The sequence below is a fragment of the Meles meles genome, chromosome 4, assembly GCF_922984935.1.
Source record: "Meles meles chromosome 4, mMelMel3.1 paternal haplotype, whole genome shotgun sequence".
NCBI lineage: Eukaryota > Metazoa > Chordata > Mammalia > Carnivora > Mustelidae > Meles > Meles meles.
This window is the reverse complement of record NC_060069.1, coordinates 38129593-38155502: the sequence shown is the minus strand read 5'-3', so window position 1 is coordinate 38155502 and position 25910 is coordinate 38129593. Positions and strand designations below refer to the sequence as shown.

Below are 25910 nucleotides of genomic sequence, written 5' to 3'. Positions count from 1 at the left end.
ATGTACTTTGAACTTTGTGCCAATGCTAAGGGAACACTTGGGCTTTCTTATTTCTTTGTCCAGATGTTGGCCAGAAGTACAAGTGGTGGACCTTGAAAGCTGTCAAACATCAAAAATGAAGTCATACTTTTATGTAAAACCATAATACCTCCTGCTCTGCCCTCCAGTCCTTAATACTCTGGCAACCACTAATCCGTTGTCCATTTCTATACTTTTGCTATTTCAAGAATGTTGTATAAATAGAGTCATAGGCTATGAAACCTTTTCAGGTTGGCTCATTCATCAGCATTCTCTGGAGATGTATCCAAGTTGTTGCATATACTCATTCTTTATATTGCATAACTATGTTCCATGGTATAGTAGTACCTCCGTTTGTTTTTTCATCCATTGCAGGATATCTGGGTGGTTTCCAGTTTGGGGAATAAGCTGTGGTGAACAATTGTGTACAAGTTTTTCTGTGGACACAAATTTTAATTTTTCTGGGATATATATCTCAATATCAAAGTAGATTAGCATTATATATTTTTGTTAGGTGATTTGGTATATAATAGAAAATTTGGTATATAATAGAAAGTTTATTCAAGTGGACTTTGAAATAGCCATTAATGTACATATGGGATATATGTACATATGGGATATATGTCTAGGTCCTAGGTTGTATGGTAAGTTTTTAAGAAACTTCCAGACTGTTTCCCAGAGTGGCTATACAATTTACATTCCTACTAGTAATGGATGAGTGATCTAGTTTCTTTGTATCCTCAATAGCATTTGGTATTATCACTGTTTTTTATTTTAGCCATTCTGATAGATACATAGTGATTATTTTATTGTAGTTTTAAGATGATGTGAATTTTCTTGATGGCTGGTCATGTTAAACATTTTTTCATGTCCTTATTTGTATGTGCTTATTTGTATTTATTTTCATGTCTTTTGCCTATTTTCTTATGGGATTATTTGTCCTTTTAACTATTGAGTTTTGAGAATTCTTGATACTAGTCCTTTGTCAGGTATGTGCCTTATAAATATTATCTTCCAGTCTGTAGCTTGTCTCTCCTGCTTTCAACAAGGGTCTTCCTAGAGCAGAGTTTTACATTTTGATGAGGTCTAGTTTATCAGTTTTTCCTTTTATGGGTCATGCTTTTGTTGTCAATTCCAATGACTTTGCCTAGTGTTAGATCATAAAGATTTTCTCCTATGCTTTTTTCTAAAAGTTGTATAGTTTTATGTTTTATATTTAAGTCTGAGATTCATTTAGAATTGATTTTTGTATAAGGTGTAAGGTTTAACTTGACTTTCATTACTTTGCCTATGAATGCCCAATTCCCCTATCAGTATTTGTTGAGAAGACCATCCTTCCTCCTTTGAATTGCTTTTTGCACCTTCATGAAAAAATCAGTTGGGCACATCTGCAGGGTAGAATCCTGTGTGATGGTGTGGCCTGCAGCATAAACTTTTACCCTAGGTGTGAAAAAACAAACATTCACTGAGAGCCCAAGATGTGCCCAGGTAGTTTTTTACTTAAACTCCACAACCACCCCCATTTTATATAGTGAGGACACAGAGATTTTAAGAGGTAAAGTGATGCCTCCATAGTCAGTACAGTTCATAAGTGGGGAGGTGGATTTGAACCCAGGTCAGTCTTAGTTCATGTTCTCTTCTCTGTACACTAAACTCTGATGTCTCCTGAAAGTGGCTTAAACCTCTGGAGAGCCTCCATTATGATGAGTTACAGAGGAAACTCAGAGTGTAGTAGATAGCTGGATTAGTAGTGTCCAGATTATAGTTCTTAACATGTTGGTGGGGTCACAATCACTTAAGGAATTCCTAATCAGCATTTGTTTTGTTTTTGAATTGTTTATTGGAGATATTTTTAAAGGTAATATTAAAATATTAGTAAAGTCACATTTGATATTACAGATTAGTTGGGCGTATTTGTGTTGGTCTGTCCCAGGTTTTTCTTTTCCTCTGGTTTATGTGTCTCTTCCTCCACCAGTACCACAGTCTTTTTTTTTTTTTTTTAAAGTTTTTAGTTAAATTCCAGTTTGTTAACATACAGTGTTATATTAGTTTCAGGTGTCCAGTATAGTGATTCAACACTTCTTTCCATCACCTTGTGCTCATCACAAGTGCACTCCTTAATCCCCATCACCAATCTCACCCAACCCCCACTCACCTCCCTCTGGTAACCATCAATTCGTTCTCTATAGTAAAAAGTCTGTTTCTTGGTTTGCCTCTCTTTCTTTCTCCTCCTGTCACCCCCCTTTTGTTCATTTGTTTTGTGTCTTAAATTCCATGTATGAGTGAAATCATATGATATTTGTCTTCTCTGGCTGACTTATTTCACTTAATATTCTCTAGCTCCATCTACGTTGTTGCAAATTGCGAGATTTCATTCTTTTTTGATGGCTGGGTAGTATTTCATTTATATGTATTCCATATATTCCTTATCTGTTCATCCATCAATGGACACTCAGGCTATTTCCATAATTTGGATATTGTGGACAATGCTGCTGTAAACATTAAAACACCTCTTTGAATTAGTATTCTTGTATTCTTTGGGTAAATATTTAGTAGTTCAGTTGCTGGATCCACAGTCTTGATTTGTCTTGAAATTAAATATACGATGTCCTCATACTCTGTTTTTTAAAAATTGTTTTAGTTATTGTAATTCCTTTATTTTCCACATAAATTTTAGATAATCTTGTCTATAAATACGAAAAACTTTCCTGAAATATTGATAGGAATAGCATTAAACCTGTAGATCTTTTGGTGAAGAATTGACACCTTTACTATGTCCAGTCTTCCAGTATATGATACAGTAGGTCTGTCCGTTTATTTAGACCTTTGGTTTCTTTCATCAGCCATTTGCAATTGTTAGCATGCAAGCCCTGTACATGTTTTCCTGCATTCTGGGTTATTGTCTTAGTTTACCACAGTATGTGACAATGTAGCACTGGTCTGCTTAATATTGGCAGGCATGATTGTGCAAATCGTCATGTGCTCTCTTTTCACACATCCAGTGATGATCCTACCAGGATCTAACTGCACCATCATTCTCGCATCCCTCCTGAACAATAATGTTGATTATTTTAGTCTTTTGACAGTGACATCTGATGTCCCAGCAAATGGCATTGCCCACTACGGTGCTGAAAAACTACTCCTGATGTCCCAGCAGTGACACAGCTATCATAGACCTGGTTCACATTCTGCTGGGTAGAGCCTGAGAAGGAGTGATGCCCCCAGGCAGGTGGTATGCTGTCCATCCAGCTCAGGCACAGGCTTCAAGGGAACGAGGGCGTCTTCAGATGATAAAGAAGGAAGAAGAGGATGAGGGATACACTTCAGTGCAGGCTGCCAGGCCACAGACACTCAACCGTTCTGGCCAGGAACTATTTCGCCAGCTCTTCAGGCAGCTTCGCTACCATGAATCTTCTGGGCCCCTAGAGACTTTCAGCCGGCTCCGTGAGCTGTGTCGCTGGTGGCTGAGGCCTGACATTCTCTCCAAGGCCCAGATCCTAGAGCTGCTGGTGCTGGAGCAATTCCTGAGCATCCTGCCCGGGGAGCTCCGGACCTGGGTGCAGCTCCATCACCCTGAGAGTGGTGGGGAAGCTGTGGCCCTGCTGGAAGAGCTGCAGAGGGACATCAATGGGACACCATGGAGGGTGAGTGTGCACAAGTGTGCAGTGCCCAGTGAACTCTGCCCGTCAGCTAGCCAGCTCATTTAGAGTGGGTGGGTTGGGCCTCTGAACCCTCAACATTGAGGAAAGCAGGGAATGTCTTCCCTTCTCATTCCCACAGTACCTGAGCAGCTGAGAACTAGACACTGAGCCGAGGACCTTTGAGCTGGCAGCCCTACCCACCTTCCCAGAGGACAGTCGGCTCCAGTAAGAGGGTCAGCAAGTATCTGTAGATAACAGTAATGAGCTTTTAGACACAGTGACTTACATTATGCCAGTCCATCTCCACATATCTAATTTGACTTGATATTCACCTGTTAAGTGGGAGTAACGTCTCTCTTGCTGTTAGTCGGGACTCCTAGCTTCTGAGTACATGATAAGACCTATAAATGCAATACACTCACAACATCTTCCTTCTTTCTTTTGAGGATTTGTTCTGTGCAGGGGTCAGGGGTAAGAAGAGTATTGAGGGACAGCCCAAGGCCAAAAAATTGGAAGACTTTATTTCACAGCCTCATTGTTCAAGCATTGCTCACATTCTCCCAGATTCTCAGATTATTGAAAAGAATATGCGAAACTGATCGAACAATGAAAATTTATTCAGTGTATATTTGAATTCCCACCATGTGCCCAGCCCCATCCTTAGCACTGGGAAACAGCTGACTCCCCCAGAGCTGGTGGTAGAGCAGCCCATCAATTAAAGTGAGCTCTGTCTGCTCCTTCTGCCCAACAGGAGTGAGTTTCTCAATGCTTCTTATAGCTTTGGAGATTTGTTTTTTAGTTTTTCTTAAGAGTGTCTATCATTTTTATAGGCTTCTTTAAATTTTTCTTTTCAATAAAAATATGTGGAACATATTTGACATACTTTTCTCCCAAATATAGTATCAAATTAAGTAACACATTTGACTGAACATCTACCAGCAGTAAATGATAATATATCAATGCAGGTTATGACTATTAAAAAAGAAAACCTTTTTGCTTAACACTGGCTACTATTTTAAAAAATCTAAAAGAGCATTTTATCATTTTTACCAGAACACCAAGATGTTCAAAAGTATTAAAAAATCACTGATTAAAGCAAATAAGTACATAATAGGTACAAAATTGTGGCTTAAATACATTTAACTCATTTGGAGGTAGATGTAAGGTTTGAAAATAACCTGATGGGGATACAGGACCTGGCGGAAAGCTGGTTAGAAATTAGAAAACAGGGACACCTAGGTGGCTCATTTGGTTAAGCATCTGCCTTTGGCTCAGGCCACGATCCCAAGACGATGGGATCGAGTTCCACATCGGGCTCCTTGCTCAATGGGGAGCCTGCTTTCCCCCTTTCCCTCTGCCTGCCACTCCCCCTGCTTGTGCTCTCGCTCTCTCTGACAAATAAATAAAAGCTAAAAAAAAATTAGAAAACAAAATAGGCTGGACGAACACCTCCCAAATTTGAAAAATGAACAGAATGTCTCAAGATGCACATAAAATTGCATAAACACCCTGTGGTTCATCAGCATTGAGCAGCAAGGTCCTGAGAAATTTTCCTAAACTCACTGGGCTGTCTGCTTCGATCTTTGTATGTTTCTTTATTCTCTTTTTGATAGGGTTTGGGAGGAACAGGTTCATCATCTTTAGTCTGTAGCTTGCTATCACATATTTCATGGCCCAGGCTAATATTCATCTAAATCAGTGTTAAGAAAGTTAAGAAAGAAGAGACCAGTTTCAGCCACAGGACCAGAAAAAACTTAAAAGTTCATTCTCTGTAAGCTTTCAATATTCATTTCTATATCAGAGATAGCCTTGCCTCAGAGACTGAAACCATTTGAAGTCCCAGGACAAAGACTGCCTCTTTCTAGGTCTCTGTTTGGATGGTCACTGCCATTTTTTGTACCTGAGAATTTCTGTTCTGTGATTCCATGGCTGACCCTCACAAGTAGCATTGCCTCTCTGGCAGTGTTAATCTCAGTCAGATTTACGCTGGGAGTTGTCCAGCTTCTTGGAGGTCACTGCTTAATAGTGCCTAGAGCAGTGCCTAATACTTGGTAGATGTTATCTGTCTGCATCTCTGTGGTGAACCATTATCATTTTAACTCAGGAATAAATTTCTTCCCTCTGATTTCTAAGTTCTAGACCAGGGGTGGGGCCTGAGGGGCTAGAGGGGATGTGTCACTCTAGCACCTGAAGCCTAACAGTCTTGCCTTGCTGGGTGCTTTCCTATGTTGTAGCTGGAATCTGGCTCCACCTGTCTCCCTCATGGCCCACACTAGAGCCCAGGGAGGCTAAGGGGTGAGGGGGTCCTTCCTGGGTTTTCTCCTCTTTCTTTCCCCTCTGCTGTAGGTAATGAAGGGCCTGGCTTGCCCTTTCCTGGATCCCTGCCCTTAATGATTGGCCATGTGGCCTTTCTGACTCCCATAGGGATCTTCTCACAACATTTTCTTCCCTCCAGGACCCAGCCCTTGCCCAGAGCCCAGATGTACGTTGGATGGGTACAGGAGCCCTGCGAGCCTCACAGATATGGCCCCCTGCTTCACCTCTCAGGAGCAGCTCTACTCTTGGGGACCACCTGGAGCCTCCCTATGAAATAGGAGTGTGTGACTTCCTGGCTGGCCAATCCGGTACTTGCCATCAAGCTCTAAGCTGTATGCCACACATCCCAAAGTAGTATTGTCATTTCACCATCTGTCCTCTCATGAGAATCCCTTTCAGTAGGTGCTTAGCCCTGCTTGCTTAGCCCTGTGTCCTTTTTACCCTTCTGTAACCCATGTCTAACTAGCTCCTCCTCCCATTGCACCCCCCACTCCTCATTCCCTAACCCTCAGTGGACCCTGAGGAAATGTGAAATGCGTATTTAACAATAGTCCATACCTGCTCCTCGGCCCAGGAGTGCCAAGAAGTGGGCTACCTTCTCTCATGGTTCTTTCTTCTCCTTCAGAGCCTCCTGTTCCCCGGGTGCCTGCCCTTTCCCAGAGAGAGGTGTGCCCAGGAGACCCATTGACATCTCAGACTCAGGTGAGTCATAAGAACTTTGGTCCTTCATGACATCCCAGCATTGCTGCCTAATGGAGTCAGTGAGGCTCCCCCTATCTTGAATCTCTGTGTCTCTGGATGTGACCAGATCCTGGAGACCAGATTATCCCTCTTGAACTCCGAGATCTTCTGCTGGGTGATGCTCTCACTTTCACCCTTACCACATCAATCCTGTGCTCACTCAGAGCCTGCCCCCTTCCCCTGCCCTCTCCTGAAAGCCAGGAGCTGTAGACTAACTCTCAGACATAGGACTGTGTTTTTCAGGAGGCTGTGACTTTTAAGGACGTGGAGGTGACCTTCTCCCAGGATGAGTGGGGATGGCTGGACCCTGCTCAGAGGAATTTGTACAGAGATGTGATGCTGGAGAATTACAGGAATGTGGTTTCTCTGGGTAATGCATTGATACCCCCATGCTTCTATCCACTTTTACTTCTACATTCTCACTTTTTATTACGGTGTTGAAACAGGGACCTGACCTGAGCTTTCACCCTGACTCTGTCACCTAGTCTGTCTTAAAACATGGTGATAATGATGCCTGTTTGCTGGATTATTACAATGATTAAAAATCATGTGTGTCAAGTTCCTAGTTAGACATCCAAATGGTATTGGTTGATTTAACTGATTGAGGTGTCATGTGGCTCCCACCTCCAGAAAATCCTAGTGATCCTTTTCTCTGTGACTTCTTTCAGCCTGTTTTGTCTGTGCTCAGAGCTGTTGGAAATGGCTGTCTAGGCCTCCTGTCTGGCTTCCCCCACCAGCCTCCCTGGCCTTTCCCTTGTCCTTGCCAGGACGTCAGTCCTGAGAGGGTCCTGAAGAATAGTTCTGTATGATTTATCACCCTTCCATCTCATCCCATCCCCTTCTTTTTTGCAGTGGGACCATTCACCAAGCCTGTTCTGATTTCCTGGTTGGAGGCAAGGGAGCCATGGGGTCTGAATGTCCAGGGAGCTCAGCCTAAGGTGAATCCAGGTGTTGCCCCTGCAGGTGAGTTTCAGAGAACCTCTGGATCTTACTCCTCTCATATCTACTCTTCTCTTTCTTAAGGTCTTTTATACCAAGTAAGTCACAGGGAACATCTTCATTGTTTGCTAGAAGGAAGATCCTTAACAGTGTTGCTAAGGAGTGCTGGGCTTCTGGGCTTCTCCTCTCCAGACTGGCCTATTAGACCCCTTTCCCAGAAACCATTTTAGTAACTGTTCTTGCCCACTGGAGGGCTTCACTCTTGCACTCTTTTCCATTCAGTAATGCTCTTCCTCACCCCTCTGCTGCACTCCTTCTGGCCCTTGGCCCATACCTCATGCTCACCCCTTCATGCTCTTTGAAGAACCCAAATCGCACTCCTCTTCCTCTTCTTTGCCCCTACGATATGTTTGACTTCCAATTCCTTCAGCCAGTCCTCCATGGAGCCCCTCCCCTGGGTTCTTAGGAGCCTTTTTATCCTCTTACCATTATTCCTTTCCCCTTTATTACTGTTTAACATTCACTTATCAATGCTGTTTTTCTTTTTTTTTTGTATTTAAATTTATTTATTTTTTTCAGCGTAACAGTATTCATTGTTTTTGCACAACACCCAGTGCTGCATGCAATACGTGCCCTTCCTATTACCCACCACCTGTTCCCCCAACCTCCCACCCCCGACCCTTCAAAACCCTTAGGTTGTTTTTCAGAGTCCATACTCTCTTATGGTTCACCTCCCCTTCCAATTTTTTTTTTTAATAAACATATAATGTATTTTTATCCCCAGGGGTACAAGTCTGTGAATCGCCAGGTTTACACACATCACGGCACTCACGATAGCACATACCCTCCCCAATGTCCATAACCCCCTCCCCCTTTCCCAACCCCACCTCCCCCCAGCAACCCCCAGTTTGTTTTGTGAGATTAAGAGTCATTTATGGTTTGTCTCCCTCCCAATCCCATCTTGTTTCATTTATTCTATTCCTATCCCCCTAACCCCCCATGTTGCATCTCCATGTCCTCATATCAGGGAGATCATAGGATAGTTGTCTTTCTCCGATTGACTTATTTCACTAAGCGTGATACCCTCTAGTTCCATCCACGTCGTTGCAAATGGCAAGATTTCATTTCTTTTGATAGCTGCATAGTATTCCATTGTGTATATATACCACATCTTCTTTATCCATTCATCTGTTGATGGACATCTAGGTTCTTTCCATAGTTTGGCTATTGTAGACATTGCTGCTATAAACATTCGGGTACACATGCCCCTTCGGATCACTGCGTTTGTATCTTTAGGGTAAATACCCAGTAGTGCAATTGCTGGGTCATAGGGTAGTTCTATTTTCAACATTTTGAGGAAACTCCATGCTGTTTTCCAGAGTGGTAGCACCAGCTTGCATTCCCACCAACAGTGGAGGAGGGTTCCCCTTTCTCCGCATCCTCGCCAGCATCTGTCATTTCCTGACTTGTTAATTTTAGCCATTCTGACTGGTGTGAGGTGATATCTCATTGTGGTTTTGATTTGTATTTCCCTGATGCCGAGTGACGTGGAGCACTTTTTCATGTGTCTGTTGGCCATCTGGATGTCTTCTTTGCAGAAATGTCTGTTCATGTCTTCTGCCCATTTCTTGATTGGATTGTTTGTTCTTTGGGTGTTGAGTTTGCTAAGTTCCTTATAGATTTTGGATACGAGCCCTTTATCTGATATGTCGTTTGCAAATATCTTCTCCCATTCTGTCAGTTGTCTTTTGGTTTTGTTAACTGTTTCCTTTGCTGGCAAAAGCTTTTGATCTTGATGAAATCCCAATAGTTCATTTTTGCTCTTGCTTCCCTTGCCTTTGCCGATGTTCCTAGGAAGATGTTGCTACAGCTGAGGTCGAAGAGGTTGCTGCCTGCATTCTCGTCAAGGATTTTGATGGCTTCCTTTCTCACATTGAGGTCCTTCATCCATTTGGAGTCTATTTTCGTGTGTGGTGTAAGGAAGTGGTCCAATTTCATTTGTCTGCATGTGGCTGTCCAATTTTTCCAGCACCATTTATTGAAGAGGCTGTCTTTTTTCCATTGGACATTCTTTCCTGCTTTGTCGAAGATTAGTTGACCATAGAGTTGAGGGTCTATTTCTGGGCTCTGTATTCTGTTCCATTGATCTATGTTTCTGTTTTTGTGCCAGTACCATGCTGTCTTGATGATGACAGCTTTGTAATAGAGCTTGAAGTCCGGAATTGTGACGCCACCAACTTTGGCTTTCTTTTTCAATATTCCTTTGGCTATTCGAGGTCTTTTCTGGTTCCCTATAAATTTTAGGATTATTTGTTCCATTTCTTTGGAAAAAATGGATGGTATTTTGATAGGGATTGCATTAAAAGTGTAGATTGCTTTAGGTAGCATAGACATTTTCACAATATTTATTCTTCCAATCCAGGAGCATGGAACATTTTTCCAATTCTTTGTGTCTTCTTCAATTTCTTTCATGAGTACTTTATAGTTTTCTGCGTATAGATTCTTAGCCTCTTTGGTTAATTTTATTCCTAGGTATCTTATAGTTTTGGGTACAATTGTAAATGGGATTGACTCCTTAATTTCTCTTTCTTCTGTCTTGTTGTTGGTGTACAGAAATGCAACTGATTTCTGTGCATTGATTTTATATCCTGACACTTTACTGAATTCCTGTACAAGTTCTAGCAGTTTTGGAGTGGAGTCTTTTGGGTTTTCCACATATAGTATCATATCATCTGCGAAGAGTGACAGTTTGACTTCTTCTTTGCCAATTTGGATGCCTTTAATTTCTTTTTGTTGTCTGATTGCTGAGGCTAGGACTTCTAGTACTATGTTGAATAGCAGTGGTGATAATGGACATCCCTGCCGTGTTCCTGACCTTTGCGGAAAAGCTTTCAGTTTTTCTCCATTGAGAATGATATTTGCGGTGGGTTTTTCATAGATGGCTTTGATAATATTGAGGTATGTGCCCACTATCACTACACTTTGAAGAGTTTTGATCAGGAAGGGATGCTGTACTTTGTCAAATGCTTTTTCAGCATCTATGGAGAGTATCATATAGTTCTTGTTCTTTCTTTTATTAATGTGTTCTATCACATTGATTGATTTGCGGATGTTGAACCAACCCTGCAGCCCTGGAATAAATCCCACTTGGTCGTGGTGAATAATCCTTTTAATGTACTGTTGAATCCTATTGGCTAGTATTTTGGTGAGAATTTTTGCGTCTGTGTTCATCAAGGATATTGGTCTGTAGTTCTCTTTTTTGGTGGGATCCTTGTCTGGTTTTGGGATCAAGGTGATGCTGGCCTCATAAAATGAGTTTGGAAGTTTTCCTTCCATTTCTGTTTTTTGGAACAGTTTCAGGAGAATAGGAATGAGTTCTTCTTTAAATGTTTGGTAGAATTCCCCTGGGAAGCCGTGTGGCCCTGGGCTTTTGTTTGTTTGGAGATTTTTGATGACTGTTTCAATCTCCTTACTGGTTATGGGCCTGTTCAGGTTTTCTATTTCTTCCTGGTTCAGTTGTGGTAGTTTATATGTCTCTAGGAATGCATCCATTTCTTCCAGATTGTCAAATTTTTTGGCGTAGAGTTGCTCATAGTATGTTCTTATAATCGTCTGTATTTCTTTGATATTAGTTGTGATCTCTCCTCTTTCATTCATGATTTTATTGATTTGGGTCCTTTCTCTTTTCTTTTTGATGAGTCTGGCCAGGGGTTTATCAATCTTATTGATTCTTTCAAAGAACTGGCTCCTAGTTTCGTTGAATTTTTTCTATTGTTTTTTTGGTTTCTATTTCATTGATTTCTGCTCTGATCTTTATGATTTCTCTTCTCCTGCTGGGTTTAGGGTTTCTTTCTTGTTCTTTCTCCAGTTCCTTTAAGTGTAGGTTAGGTTGTGTACTTGAGACCTTTCTTGTTTCTTGAGAAAGGCTTGTACCGCTATATATTTTCCTCTCAGGACTGCCTTTGCTGTGTCCCACAGATTTTGAACCATTGTGTTTTCATTATCATTTGTTTCCATGAATTTTTTCAATTCTTCTTTAATTTCCTGGTTGACCCATTCATTCTTTAGAAGGATGCTGTTTAGTCTCCATGTATTTGGGTTCTTTCCAGCTTTCCTCTTGTAATTGAATTCTAGCTTCATAGCATTGTGGTCTGAAAATATGCAGGGAATGATCCTAATCTTTTGATACTGGTTGAGACCTGATTTGTGACCCAGGATGTGATCTATTCTGGAGAAGGTTCCATGTTCAATGCTGTTTTTCAACTGGATGTGATTTCTGCATATGTTTAGCTGTCGTGCCCACCTTCCTTCTCCTCCTCCCTTCCCTATCATCTGGAACACTCTTCCATGTTTTGCCTTCCTGGACTGTTTGGTAAAGATATTGGCAGTTAAGCAGAAGCTTCACCACCCAAGATCTTGGCTTTTTTTTTTTTTCCTGTCCTTTGGTGCTTTCTTCAGTTCCAAGTGTAGAATAGAGTACACTGTCTTGTGTTTTATTTTGTTTCAGAAGGTGAGCTCCAGATTAAAACAAACAAGTTCTTCTTAAAACATGAACCTCTGGAAGAAGGAGAAACCTTAGCTATGCCATCAGAATCTTGGATGATGAGTGTTTCTGAGGGAATGGGACTCAGAGAATCTTTTGAACCAAAGAGCAGGTTAAAGGAACAATATGGAAACCCCATACAAGTAAGAGTTAAAGAAGAGACAAATTTCAGTCACAGGAGAGAAAAAGAGTCTGAAGAATCAGGAAGAAGTACTAGTCGTAATTTAAAACATGGCACATATTTAAGAGTTCCCAAAAGAAAGCGATCCCTTAAACATGGCTGTGGCAGACACTTCAGAGGGAGTTCATACCACTATGACTACAAGGAATATGGGAAAGGGCTCAGGCGCCTAGTTAGTGGATTTAGCTTACATCAGAGAATTCATGCCGGACTAAAAGCAAATGTGAAGGATGCATGTGGGAAAGATTTCAGCCTTAGTTCACATCACCAATATGGGCAGAATCTTCACATGGTGGCGACATCATATAAGTGCAGTGACTGTGGGAGGACCTTCAGTCATAGCTCTCATCTTGCATGTCATCAGAGACTTCACACTCAAGAGAAACCATTTAAATGCAGGGTGTGTGGGAAAGCCTTCAGGTGGAGCTCAAACTGTGTGCGACATGAAAAGATTCACACTGGAGTGAAACCTTATAAATGTAGTTTATGTGACAAGGCTTTCCGACGCATGTCTGCCTACCGTCTACACCAGGAAACCCATACCAAGCAGAAATTACTTGAGTCTAATCAGTATGAGGAAGCTCTCACCTATGGCTCAGGATTTGACCATCATTTGAGAGACCAAAGAGGGGAGAAACCCTTTGACTGCAGCCAGTGTAGGAAATCCTTCCACTGTAAATCATATGTTGTTGAACATCAAAGGGTCCACACTCAGGAGAAACCTTATAAATGCACCAAATGTAGGAAAACCTTTAGGTGGAGATCAAACTTTACTCGTCACATGAGAATGCACCAGGAAGAAAAGTTCTGTGGTCAAGACATATGTAGAGAAGACTTCAGGCAGACGTCCAGTTGCAGTCAGCCCCTGAATGCCCCTGCTACAGAGAAGGCTTTTCCTTGTCAGCAGTGTGGGAAAACTTTTACTCGAAAGAAATCTCTCATTGATCATCAGAGAATTCACACAGGCGAGAAGCCATACAGATGTAGTGAATGTGAAAAAGAGTTTACCCATCGGTCAGCCTTTATTGCTCATAAGAAGCAGCATGCCATTCAGAGAAAACCTGAAGCTGGGCCATCGTTTAGTCAGGACAGAGTTCTCCAAGTTCCTCAGAGCAGTCACACCACAGAGGAAGCCTACAAATGTAGCCAATGTGGCAAAGCCTTCCGTAATCACTCATTCCTCCTCATCCATCAGAGAATTCACACCAGAGAGAAGCCTTATAAGTGCAGAGAATGTGGGAAAGCTTTCAGGTGGAGTTCTAACCTCTCCCGTCATCAAAGGATTCACTCTTTGGAAAAACAATATGAGTACCGTGAAAGTGGAAACATGCCAAATCTGCAGCAGCAAATCCTCACTGGTGAGAAACCTTTTTGGTGCCAAGAATGTGGGAAAACTTTTACACGTAAAAGAAGTCTTTTAGATCATAAAGGAATACACAGTGGAGAGAAGCGCTATAAATGTAATCTGTGTGGGAAATCTTATGATAGGAAACATCGCCTTGTTAATCATCAGAGAATCCACACTAAAGAGAGACCTTTTAAATGTCAGTGGTGTGGGAAGGATTTCATTGGAAGACATACTCTCTGCATTCATCAGAGAAAACACACCAGAGTGGCACAGTCAGAATGCAGCCTGGCTGCGTTGTCTTCCTGCCAGGATGCAGGGGTGAGTTTACAGGAATTAAAACCAAGTGGGGAGAAGCCCCTTGAAGATTCTGAGGAAGCTTGTGACCAGAGCTCCAGGATCACCAGACTCCAGAACATACCCATTGGGAAAAAGTGCCATAAGTGTAGTACCTGTGGGAAAACTTTTAACAAAAGCTCGCAGCTCATTAGCCACAAGAGATTTCATACTCGAGAGAGGCCCTTCAAATGCAGAGAGTGTGGGAAGACCTTCAGGTGGTCTTCAAATTTGGCTCGGCATATGAAAAACCATATTAGAGATTAGCTTGGGGTCTGACAGAGGGAGAACAGGGGTTCCTAGCACACCTGCTGGAGAACCCTTAATTATGGGAAGCATGGGGAAAACCTTCACAAAGGGTCTAGCTCTTTCTATTTTCAAATCTGGTGGCAGAGAATCCTGAGGATTCAGAAACTCAGGGCATCCCCTTTCTTACCTACTGGGGAGTGTGATGCTGGGGAAGAACAACAACCTGTTCTTTGGAGCCCTTCTGGAGGCTCGAGCCCCAGAAGTGGCCTTTGCCCAGTGACCTGGAGCCCCCAGTCAGGTAATAAGTCTAAAAGCAGATACCATTGCCCTTTGTGGTTTGACAAAATGTCTGTGATGTAATGGGCTGTGGCTGTTGGGAAGGGGCCAGTTGAATCCTGTGATAGTAGATATACTGTTTGACCTTAAAAGTAGCAGCAACACCAGCCCATGGACTCCTGGTCTCCCCCAGATGCTTCCTGAAAGTTCAGCTTTGTCCTTCCTATCTCAATTTGGATATCTGCCACGGTTATAGAGTTGTCACAGCAGCATATGGAGGAGAGCAGGGTTGGACTCAATCACTGGGAGAATGGGGCTCTCCCAGTGCCCTGTTACTGTCTCCACCCCACAATCTGCATGGGCAACAGCGGGCCATCTGTTCAACAGAAATGTGGTGATCACCTCCCATATGCCAGACACTGTTATTGTGCTAGAGACCCAGCAGTGACCACAACAGACAAAAGATCTGCCATCTTGGATCTTTATAGACAATAAACAAATGAATTTTATAGTACTTCAGATGGTGATATATATTGTAGACAAAATTATTCAGAGAAGAGTGAGAGGCAGTGCCGGATTAGGAGGTGGGTTGCGATTTTAAGTAGGCTGGTTAGGGAGGACTTCAACTGAGAAAGCGAAACTTGAGCAAATACCTGAAGGAGGTTAGGACATGGACCCTGTGGGTCTCTAGATCCAGGCACAGGAGGTGGAATCTTGTCTGGTGTCCTTGGAGGATGGCACTCCTGGGCTGGAGTGGAGTGAGCCAGCAGAAGATAGGGCCCCACGAGGTAGTGGGCCAAGCCATGTATCATGGGTCCACTGGGCTAGAGCTTCCTCAAAGGGAGGTAGGGAGCCTTTGGACAGTTTTGAGTTGAGTGATGGGGTCTAAATCTGAATTACACTTACAGGGTTAACCACAGACCCAAGGACTCAGTGAAATTATATAGCTGAGAAATTTTTATGCAGTTATCTATGCTGTCAGTTTGCAATAAAGGGACACTCTCCTCTCCCCTCACGGAGTTGAATTTTTGTAAGGCCTCCAGCTCTCAATAGTTATAAATGTTTAATTATTGTGCTTGCTTGCATTTCTAACTTGTGCACCCTGTGGGGACCCTCTAACCTTTCATGTAGCTTTCTTCGCATATTGGATCCGGTGCTGGCATCGGGTTCAACCCAAAGGTACTAGTGCACATGACTGATGCCCTCTGGAGGAAAAGGGGCCTGGTGGGGGAGGCACCTCCATCTCACTTGCCAACTTGACTTGAAACAAAAAATTAGCTCAGTGGCATAAAGGTAAAGGAGTGATTTTTCTAAAATTTGTGGAAGTAGTAATTGCTTCTGATTATTGAAGAGCTCATGTGAATATAAGAATAAATATCTCACTTGATAGTAAAGGACCATCTCAAACTACATTTTACTGCTTTGAGTCAGGGCACACTGGTGGAGCAGAACATTTCTTGTAGTGAGAAGAAACCCACCTGGAAAATGTCCTTTCAGTAGAGTACAAGTAATCTTATCCTTTGTGGTTGGTTGTGGGCATTTCAAAATGAAGACTTGACACTTTGTGGTGATGTCATATGGAATAGAGGGCAGGGAGGAGGATCAGACATATGTTTGTGTTCTGGCCCCCATTCAGCTTTCTACTCAGGAGGGTTTGGTAATCCTGGCCTTTCATCCTTTTACTACAGCAGCAGCTGCCTGTGGTGTGGAATCAGGTGTCCCATCACTGGTATAGTGCCAAAAACTGGCTCTAGAAGTGTCTGGGCATGGGTCAGAGTCTCATGTGCTGAGGGCCCAGGGTCATGGGAAGGGCCTTGGAGTTACCAGATCTGGGTTCTAGTCTCAGTGTGCCTTTTCTTGGCAGGATAATCTTGAACAAGTTGCTGAACATCTGCATCTGTTTTCTGGCATGTAAAATTAGAGTAATTAAGCTCCCTGATTCCTAGGATTGGAGAAAGAGGGCTTGGTGTGCAAAGGCTCTGGGTTAGGTAGCTGATCTCTGGAACCAGAGCCCTCACAGAGCTGCAGCTCCAACTCAGCTTCAGCTTCAAATCTGGTGCCATAAATGAGGAAATACCCCCCTTTCTGTCCATATTTTCACCACCCCCAACTCCTTGTGCCACTGTCACTTCACAGAGTTCCTGCCCCAATAGGGGTGTTCTACAGCCATTTTTATAAAGTGAGATATGCTTACTTTTAAACATTCAAACCAAATTTTCAGGTGTACAAAGAAGTAAAAACAAATCCCTCTATACTGAGGTAAGCCTTTAATATTTGGGGATTATATTGATGGAGTCTGTTTTATAACCCAAATTTTTAAATAATTTTAATTATATGGGTAATATATGGTTATTATAAAAATATTAGTAAATACAGATTAGCTAAAAGAAGAAGACTGACAACTTGCAGCTAACTACTAAACATTTTTGGTGTAATCAGTGTTGGATTTAACTTCATTGCCCACCCCTGAACACCCCTGGACTGGCCTGACTTGTTCCGTCTCCTTTCACCACGAGTAGAGGCCATATCCATGCTGGCCAAGGTCCTCATCCATCAAGGCTAAACTTTGCCATCCCTAACCCTTGTCTATCTAAGTCCTCTCCCTGGCCCCACTTCTCTTGGTGCCTGTCTCTTACTCTGCTAGATGTCCAGATTTCCAAGAGTTAGGCCTACTACTGCAGCCAGACAGGGCACTCTGGAGGCCGGGTTGGGTGCTTATTTACCTGCCTGCATACAAAGACTTTGTACAAAATTACTGCTATTAAGGAATATGGAACTGAATTTATTCAGCTTAGTCAGGATTTGGAGTGTTTTGAAGGGACCCTGAGTACAGTGTTGACTGAAGGTCACCCACAGGTGCACTAGTTAGCACCAGCTGTAGGTGGTTCTAAGCCACGCGGCTCCAGGTGACAATTACTGTGTCAGCCACCAGTTCTTGTCCATTCTGGCCTGGAAAACATGTAGGCTTCTTTGAACCCTGCCTTGCTTTCTTTTGCTGCCTAGGAAGAACCGAAGTTGGAGCTGAGGAGAGCCAGAGTGCTAGGACTCCCAGAGAGGAGTAGATATTGGAAAGTCTTTGAATCGGTTGTTCAATGTGGTTGACCCTTGCCTCGCTGATAGACCATCACCCCACACAAAGACATGTACGGAGAAGAAAGCACGGGAAATTCTTCTCACACTTCTCAAGATGACAAGTTTTACGAGCACTAGCATAGGTTTGCATGTAGAACAGTGGGAACTCGCTGCTGTGGGAGTGGAAATTGTAATAGCTGCTGTGCCAGGCAGTCTCCAAATCTGAGGATACGCACACCACCAACAGTTCTATTCCTGGATAGACCCTAGAAGAATTTCATGTAGGGAGGGACATTTGTAGAAAACTGTTCATTGTTATACTGTTCGTTGCAGTATTGTTTAGGTAGTAATATTAGGAAAAGCCTAAATGTCCATCAACAGAAAAAAGGTTGTTTTTGGTACTTTGGGAAGTGAATATGAAAGAACTAAAGTTACATCATTCAACATAGATAAATCTAAAAATGCTGAGAAAGTTGCAGAAGTTATGTACAATATACAATTTATGTAAAACATACTGTGTATCTGTGGGCACATTATTTAAACTTGATTTGTGTTTCACTTTTTTAATGAAATGGAATAGTAGTTGCCAACCTCACAAGATAATTGGGGGTGGGGGAATGATTATTAAATAATGCATGTAATAAGGTATTTTGATTAGCAGCTGGCATGTAGGCATTGTTGTCATATAGTAAACAATGTTACTGTTTTGCACAATAATATATTCCTGTGGATTCAAATTATATGATGAAGAGTATAAAATCATGTATTGGAATGTCATGTGAAAGTCATGTTCTGCCTTTTCATGGCAGGAGCTGCTGATGGAGTAAGGGAGGATAGGTGGAAGCTGCAGTTGTGTTTTCATTTTGAAAATTGATGTAGATGGGTCACATGTTGCTTAACAGGATAGTGTGTTGTATGTGTGTTTTTTTAACTGCTTAAAATAGTTAAAAATAAAGTGTTTTAAGCATGGACTGTGGCATCTTATGATTTTTATAGATATCCTGGTTCTGCCATTTATATAATATTACATAGATTAAGTCTTTTAATGTCTTAAGGCTTTAGTTTCCTCACCTACAAAAATGAGTAGCAACACAAATGGCTATTAGTAAAGGAATGGTTGAACAGTTCTGGTGCCTCTTTGATGGAATACCATGCATCCTTTTTAAAAGATTGAGGATATTCTCTGTGTATTGACACATGATGTCCATCCAAGACAGAGTTTATAGGAAATTATGAGTTCTATTTTAACGTTTTTTGCCTAAAAATAACAAGTGAAGCCAGAAGCTCTAGACTCAAATGTTTAAGAAATGGGGGGGAGGGAGTTTAAGAAATAGGATCCTGTGGATGGAGAAGTTTAGTCATTCCATTTTATTAGGTGACTGAAGGAAGATGAATAAATGTTTATGTGCTCAACTGGTACATCTAGTAATCTAATGCTAACCCTGTAGACTAGCAAAGAGGACTTGTATCACCCAGGTTATAGTCAGGAGCCAGAAAACATACCAGTTAACTTAAGAAAAAGAACTTAGAATTGTTTAATAGATATATCTAAGTAACTAAAAAGGCAAAAAGAAAGGGCTAGTTTATCATGGATGCAGTCACTTGAGACCATAATGGAGTCTGACCCCATTTTTTATGTTTGACCACTAACAGCTTTTTTTTTTTAATATTTATTTATTTGACAGACGGAGATCACAAGTAGGCAGAGAAGCAGGCAGAGAGAGAGGAGGAAGCAGGCTCCCTGCTGAGCAGAGAGCCTGATGTGGGGCTCGATCCCAGGACCCTGGGATCATGACCTGAGCCGAAGGCAGAGGCTTTAACCCACTGAGCCACCCAGGCGCCCCCCACTAACAGCTTTTAAACCCTCACCCTGGGCAAGCTGATAAGAAAGCCCAGGTACTTGGGATCGAGTCCCACATCAGGCTCTCTGCTCGGCAGGGAGCCTGCTTCCCTCTCACTCTCTCTGCCTGCCTCTCTGCCTACTTATGATCTCTCTCTGTCAAATAAATAAATAAATAAAAATCTTTAAAAAAAAAAAAAAGCCCAGGTACTCACTCAGCACTTGAGATGAAATGTATGTAAACCCTGGCTTTTTCTATCATCCTGGAAACCCACACCCCTAAGCATGATAAAAATCAGAGCCATGAGGGGGGAGGAGTCAAGATGGCAGAGAAGTAGCAGGCTGAGACTACATCAGGTAGCAGGAGATCAGCTCGATAGCTTATCTAAACATTGCAAACACCTACAAATCCAACAGGAGATCGAAGAGAAGAAGAACAGCAACTCTAGAAACAGAAAATCAACCACTTTCTGAAAGGTAGGACTGGCGGAGAAGTGAATCTAAAATGACGGGAAGATAGACCGCGGGGGGAGGGGCCGGCTCCCGGCAAGCGGCGGAGGAACGGAGCACAAAATCAGGACTTTTAAAAGTCTGTTCCACTGAGGGACATTGCTCCAGAGGCTAAACTAGGGTGAAGCCCACACGGGGTCAGCGTGGCCCCAGGTCCCGCAGGGTCACAGAAGGATCGGGGGTGTCGGAGTGTCGCAGAGCTCGCAGGTATTAGAACGGAGAAGCCGGCTGCAGAAACAGAGCCGAGGACTGAACTCTCAGCTCAGGGTTACCTTGAACTGGTCGCAGGCTGGGAGAGCTCGGAGCGTGGCTAGAGGCTGGGGATACAGGAGTGATTGGGTGCTGTCCTCTGGGGGCGCACTGAGGAGTGGGGCCCCAGGCTCTCGGCTGCTCCGGGCCGGAGACTGGGAGGCCGCCATTTTCATTCCCGTCCTCCAGAACTCTACAGAAAGCGTTCAGGGAACAGAAGAACCCGAGCCGATTACTTAGTCCGGCCGCCGGTAAGGGCAGTGCAATCCCGCCTCGGGCAAAGACACTTGAGAGTCACTACAACAGGCCCCTCCCCCAGAAGATCAACAAAATATCCAGCCAGGACGAAGTTCATCTATCAAGGAAAGTAGGTTCAATTCCTAAGACAGCAGCGCAATTCCAGAGGAGGACAAAGCAAAGCACGGAACTCATGGCTTTCTCCTCATGATTCTTTAGTCTTGCGGCTACTTCAATTTTTTTTTCTTTTTTCAATTTTTTTTCTTTTTTCTTTTTTCTTCTTCTGCTAAATTTTTTAAAACTTTTACCCTTTTCTTTTTTTAACGTTTTTTGACTAATTTATCTAAATATATATATTTTTCCTTTCTTTTTTATATTTTTTTTTGTTTTATTTTTTAAAATTTTTTCTTTTTTTTCTGAACCTCTTTTTATCCCCTTTCTCCACCCATAATTTGGGGTCTCTTCTCATTTGGTTACAGCGCATTTTTCTGGGGTCTTTGCCACCCTTTTAGTATTTTATTTGCTCCTTCATATCCTCTTATCTGGACAAAATGACAAGGCAGAAAACATCACCACAAACAAAAGAACAAGAGACAGTACCGAAGGCTAGGGACCTAATCAACACAGACATGGGTAATATGTCAGATCAAGAGTTCAGAATGACGATTCTGAACATTCTAGCCGGGCTCGAAAAAGGCATGGAAGATATTAGAGAAACCCTCTCTGGAGATATTAAAGCCCTTTCTGGAGAAATTAAAGAACTAAAATCTAACCAAGTTGAAATCAAAAAAGCTATTAATGAGGTGCAATCAAAAATGGAGGCTCTCACTGCTAGGATCAATGAGGCAGAAGAAAGAATTAGTGATATAGAAGACCAAATGACAGAGAATAAGGAAGCCAAGCAAAAGAGGGACAAACAGCTACTGGACCATGAGGGGAGAATTCGAGAGATAAGTGACACCATAAGACGAAACAACATTAGAATAATTGGGATTCCAGAAGAAGAAGAAACAGAGAGGGGAGCAGAAGGTCTATTGGAGAGAATCATTGGAGAGAATTTCCCTAATATGGCAAAGGGAACAAGCATCAAAATCCAGGAGATGCAGAGAACCCCACTCAAAGTCAACAAGAATAGGTCCACACCCTGTCACCTAATAGTAAAATTTACAAGTCTTAGTGACAAAGAGAAAATCCTGAAAGCAGCCCGAGAAAAGAAATCTGTGACATACAATGGTAAAAATATTAGATTGGCAGCAGACTTATCCACAGAGACCTGGCAGGCCAGGAAGAGCTGGCATGATATATTCAGAGCACTAAACGAGAAAAACATGCAGCCAAGAATACTCTATCCAGCTAGGCTATCATTGAAAATAGAAGGAGAGATAAAAAGCTTCCAGGACAAACAAAAACTGAAAGAATTTGCAAACACCAAACCAGCTCTCCAGGAAATATTGAAAGGGGTCCTCTAAGCAAAGAGAGAGCCTAAAAGTAGTAGATCAGAAAGGTACAGAGACAATATACAGTAACAGTCACCTTACTGACTAATAATGGCACTAAATTCATATCTCTCAATAGTTACCCTGAATGTTAATGGGCTAAATACCCCCAATCAAAAGACACAGGGTATCAGAATGGATAAAAAAACAAAACCCATCAGTATGTTGCCTACAAGAAACTCATTTGAGACGCAAAGACACCTCCAGATTTAAAGTGAGGGGGTGGAAAACAATTTACCATGCTAATGGGCATCAGAAGAAAGCTGGGGTGGCAATCCTTATATCAGAGCAATTAGATTTTAAGCCAAAGACTATAATAAGAGAGGAGGAAGGACACTATATCCTACTCAAAGGGTCTGTCCAACAAGAAGATCTAACAATTTTAAATATCTATGCCCCTAACGTGGGAGCAACCAACTATATCAACCAATTAATAACAAAATCAAAGAAACACATCAATAATAATACAATAATAGTAGGGGACTTTAACACTCCCCTCACTGAAATGGACAGATCATCCAAGCAAAAGATCAACAAGGAAATAAAGGCCTTAAATGACACACTAGACCAGATGGACATCACAGATATATTCAGAACATTTCATCCCAAAGCAACAGAATACACATTCTTCTCTAGTGCACATGGAGCCTTCGCCAGAATAAATCACATCCTGGGTCACAAATCAGGTCTCAACCGGTATCAAAAGATTGCGATCATTCCCTGCATATTTTCAGACCACAATGCTCTGAAGCTAGAACTCAATCACAAGAGGAAAGCTGGAAAGAACCCAAATACATGGAGACTAAACAGCATCCTTCTAAAGAATGAATGGGTCAACCAGGAAATTAAAGAAGAATTGAAAAAATTCATGGAAACAAATGATAATGAAAACACAACAGTTCAAAATCTGTGGGACACAGCAAAGACAGTCCTGAGAGGAAAATATATAGCGGTACAAGCCTTTCTCAAGAAACAAGAAAGGTCTCAAGTACACAACCTAACCCTACACGTAAAGGAGCTGGACAAAGAACAAGAAAGAAACCCTAAACCCAGCAGGAGAAGAGAAATCATAAAGATCAGAGAAGAAATCAATGAAATAGAAACCAAAAAAACAATAGAACAAATCAATGAAACTAGGAGCAGGTTCTTTGAAAGAATCAATAAGATTGATAAACCCCTGGCCAGACTCATCAAAAAGAAAAGAGAAAGGACCCAAATCAATAAAATCATGAATGAAAGAGGAGAGATCACAACTAACACCAAAGAAATACAGACAATTATAAGAACATACTATGAGCAACTCTACGCCAACAAATTGGACAATCTGGAAGAAATGGATGCATTCCTAGAGACATATAAACTACCACAACTGAACCAGGAAGAAATAGAAAACCTGAACAGGCCCATAACCAGTAAGGAGATTGAAACAGTCATCAAAAATCTCCAAACAAACAGAAGCCCAGGGCCACACGGCTTCCCAGGGGAATTCTACCAAACATTTAAAGAAGAACTAATTCCTATTCTCCTGAAACTGTTCCAAAAAATAGAAATGGAAGGAAAACTTCCAAACTCATTCTATGAGGCCAGCATCACCTTGATCCCAAAACCAGACAAGGATCCCACCAAAAAAGAGAACTACAGACCAATATCCTTGATGAACACAGACGCAAAAATTCTCACCAAAATACTAGCCAATAGGATTCAACAGTACATTAAAAGGATTATTCACCACGACCAAGTGGGATTTATTCCAGGGCTGCAGGGTTGGTTCAACATCCGCAAATCAATCAATGTGATACAACACATTAATAAAAGAAAGAACAAGAACCATATGATACTCTCAATAGATGCTGAAAAAGCATTTGACAAAGTACAGCATCCCTTCCTGATCAAAACTCTTCAAAGTGTAGGGATAGAGGGCACATACCTCAATATTATCAAAGCCATCTATGAAGAACCCACTGCAAATATCATTCTCAATGGAGAAAAACTGAAAGCTTTTCCGCAAAGGTCAGGAACACGGCAGGGATGTCCATTATCACCACTGCTATTCAACATAATACTAGAAGTCCTAGCCTCAGCAATCAGACAACAAAAAGAAATTAAAGGCATCCAAATTGGCAAAGAAGAAGTCAAACTGTCACTCTTCGCAGATGATATGATACTATATGTGGAAAACCCAAAAGACTCCACTCCAAAACTGCTAGAACTTGTACAGGAATTCAGTAAAGTGTCAGGATATAAAATCAATGCACAGAAATCAGTTGCATTTCTGTACACCAACAACAAGACAGAAGAAAGAGAAATTAAGGAGTCAATCCCAGGGGCGCCTGGGTGGCTCAGTGGATTAAGCCGCTGCCTTCGGCTCAGGTCATGATCTCAGGTCCTGGGATTGAGTCCCGCATCGGGCTCTCTGCTCGGCAGGGAGCCTGCTTCCCTCTCTCTCTATCTGCCTGCCTCTCTATCTACCTGTGATCTCTCTCTGTCAAATAAATAAATAAAATCTTTAAAAAAAAAAGAGTCAATCCCATTTACAATTGTACCCAAGACTATAAGATACCTAGGAATAAAATTAACCAAAGAGGCTAAGAATCTATACACAGAAAATTATAAAGTACTCATGAAAGAAATTGAGGAAGACACAAAGAAATGGAAAAATGTTCCATGCTCCTGGATTGGAAGAATAAATATTGTGAAAATGTCCATGCTACCTAAAGCAATCTACACATTTAATGCAATCCCTATCAAACTACCATCCATTTTTTTCAAAGAAATGGAACAAATAATCCTAAAATTTATAGGGATCCAGAAAAGACCTCGAATAGCCAAAGGAATATTGAAAAAGAAAGCCAAAGTTGGTAGCATCACAATTCCGGACTTCAAGCTCTATTACAAAGCTGTCATCATCAAGACAGCATGGTACTGGCACAAAAACAGACACATAGATCAGTGGAACAGAATAGAGAGCCCAGAAATCGACCCTCAACTCTATGGTCAACTAATCTTCGACAAAGCAGGAAAGAATGTCCAATGGAAAAAAGACAGCCTCTTCAATAAATGGTGCTGGGAAAATTGGACAGCCACATGCAGAAAAATGAAATTGGACCACTTCCTTACACCACACACGAAAATAGACTCCAAATGGATGAAGGACCTCAATGTGAGAAAGGAAGCCATCAAAATCCTTGAGGAGAATGCAGGCAGCAACCTCTTCGACCTCAGCTGTAGCGACATCTTCCTAGGAACAACGGCAAAGGCAAGGGAAGCAAGGGCAAAAATGAACTATTGGGATTTCATTAAGATCAAAAGCTTTTGCACAGCAAAGGAAACAGTTAGCAAAACCAAAAGACAACTGACAGAATGGGAGAAGATATTTGCAAACGACATATCAGATAAAGGGCTCGTATCCAAAATCTATAAGGAACTTAGCAAACTCAACACCCAAAGAACAAACAATCCAATCAAGAAATGGGCAGAGGACATGAACAGACATTTCTGCAAAGAAGACATCCAGATGGCCAACAGACACATGAAAAAGTGCTCCACGTCACTCGGCATCAGGGAAATACAAATCAAAACCACAATGAGATACCACCTCACACCAGTTAGAATGGCTAAAATTAACAAGTCAGGAAATGACAGATGCTGGCGAGGATGTGGAGAAAGGGGAACCCTCCTCCACTGTTGGTGGGAATGCAAGCTGGAGCAACCACTCTGGAAAACAGCATGGAGTTTCCTCAAAATGTTGAAAATAGAACTACCCTATGACCCAGCAATTGCACTACTGGGTATTTACCCTAAAGATACAAACATGGTGATCCAAAGGGGCACGTGTACCCGAATGTTTATAGCAGCAATGTCTGCAATAGCCAAACTATGGAAAGAACCTAGATGTCCATCAACAGATGAATGGATAAAGAA

General features: G+C 42.0%; 1 protein-coding gene across 7 annotated transcripts in view; it reads left to right on the top strand.

Annotated features, from left to right (window-relative positions):
• ZNF445 (zinc finger protein 445) overlaps positions 1–18626 on the top strand; it is a 45274-nt gene extending 26648 nt beyond the window's left edge. For 3 of the 7 annotated variants that reach the window (XM_046002966.1, XM_046002968.1, XM_046002967.1), the window contains exons 2-7: positions 3094–3662; positions 6115–6283; positions 6601–6677; positions 6945–7086; positions 7569–7679; positions 12163–18626. In XM_046002966.1, the coding sequence (XP_045858922.1) occupies positions 3234–3662; positions 6115–6283; positions 6601–6677; positions 6945–7086; positions 7569–7679; positions 12163–14327 (3093 nt within the window). In that variant the 5' untranslated portion in view covers positions 3094–3233 and the 3' untranslated portion in view covers positions 14328–18626. Of the gene's footprint in view, positions 1–3093; positions 3663–3818; positions 3893–6114; positions 6284–6600; positions 6678–6944; positions 7087–7568; positions 7680–12162 lie in introns of those variants that run through there. The other 4 variants (XM_046002969.1, XM_046002971.1, XM_046002972.1 and 1 more) reach the window with 3 other exon arrangements.
• Positions 18627–25910: the final 7284 nt, after the last annotated feature.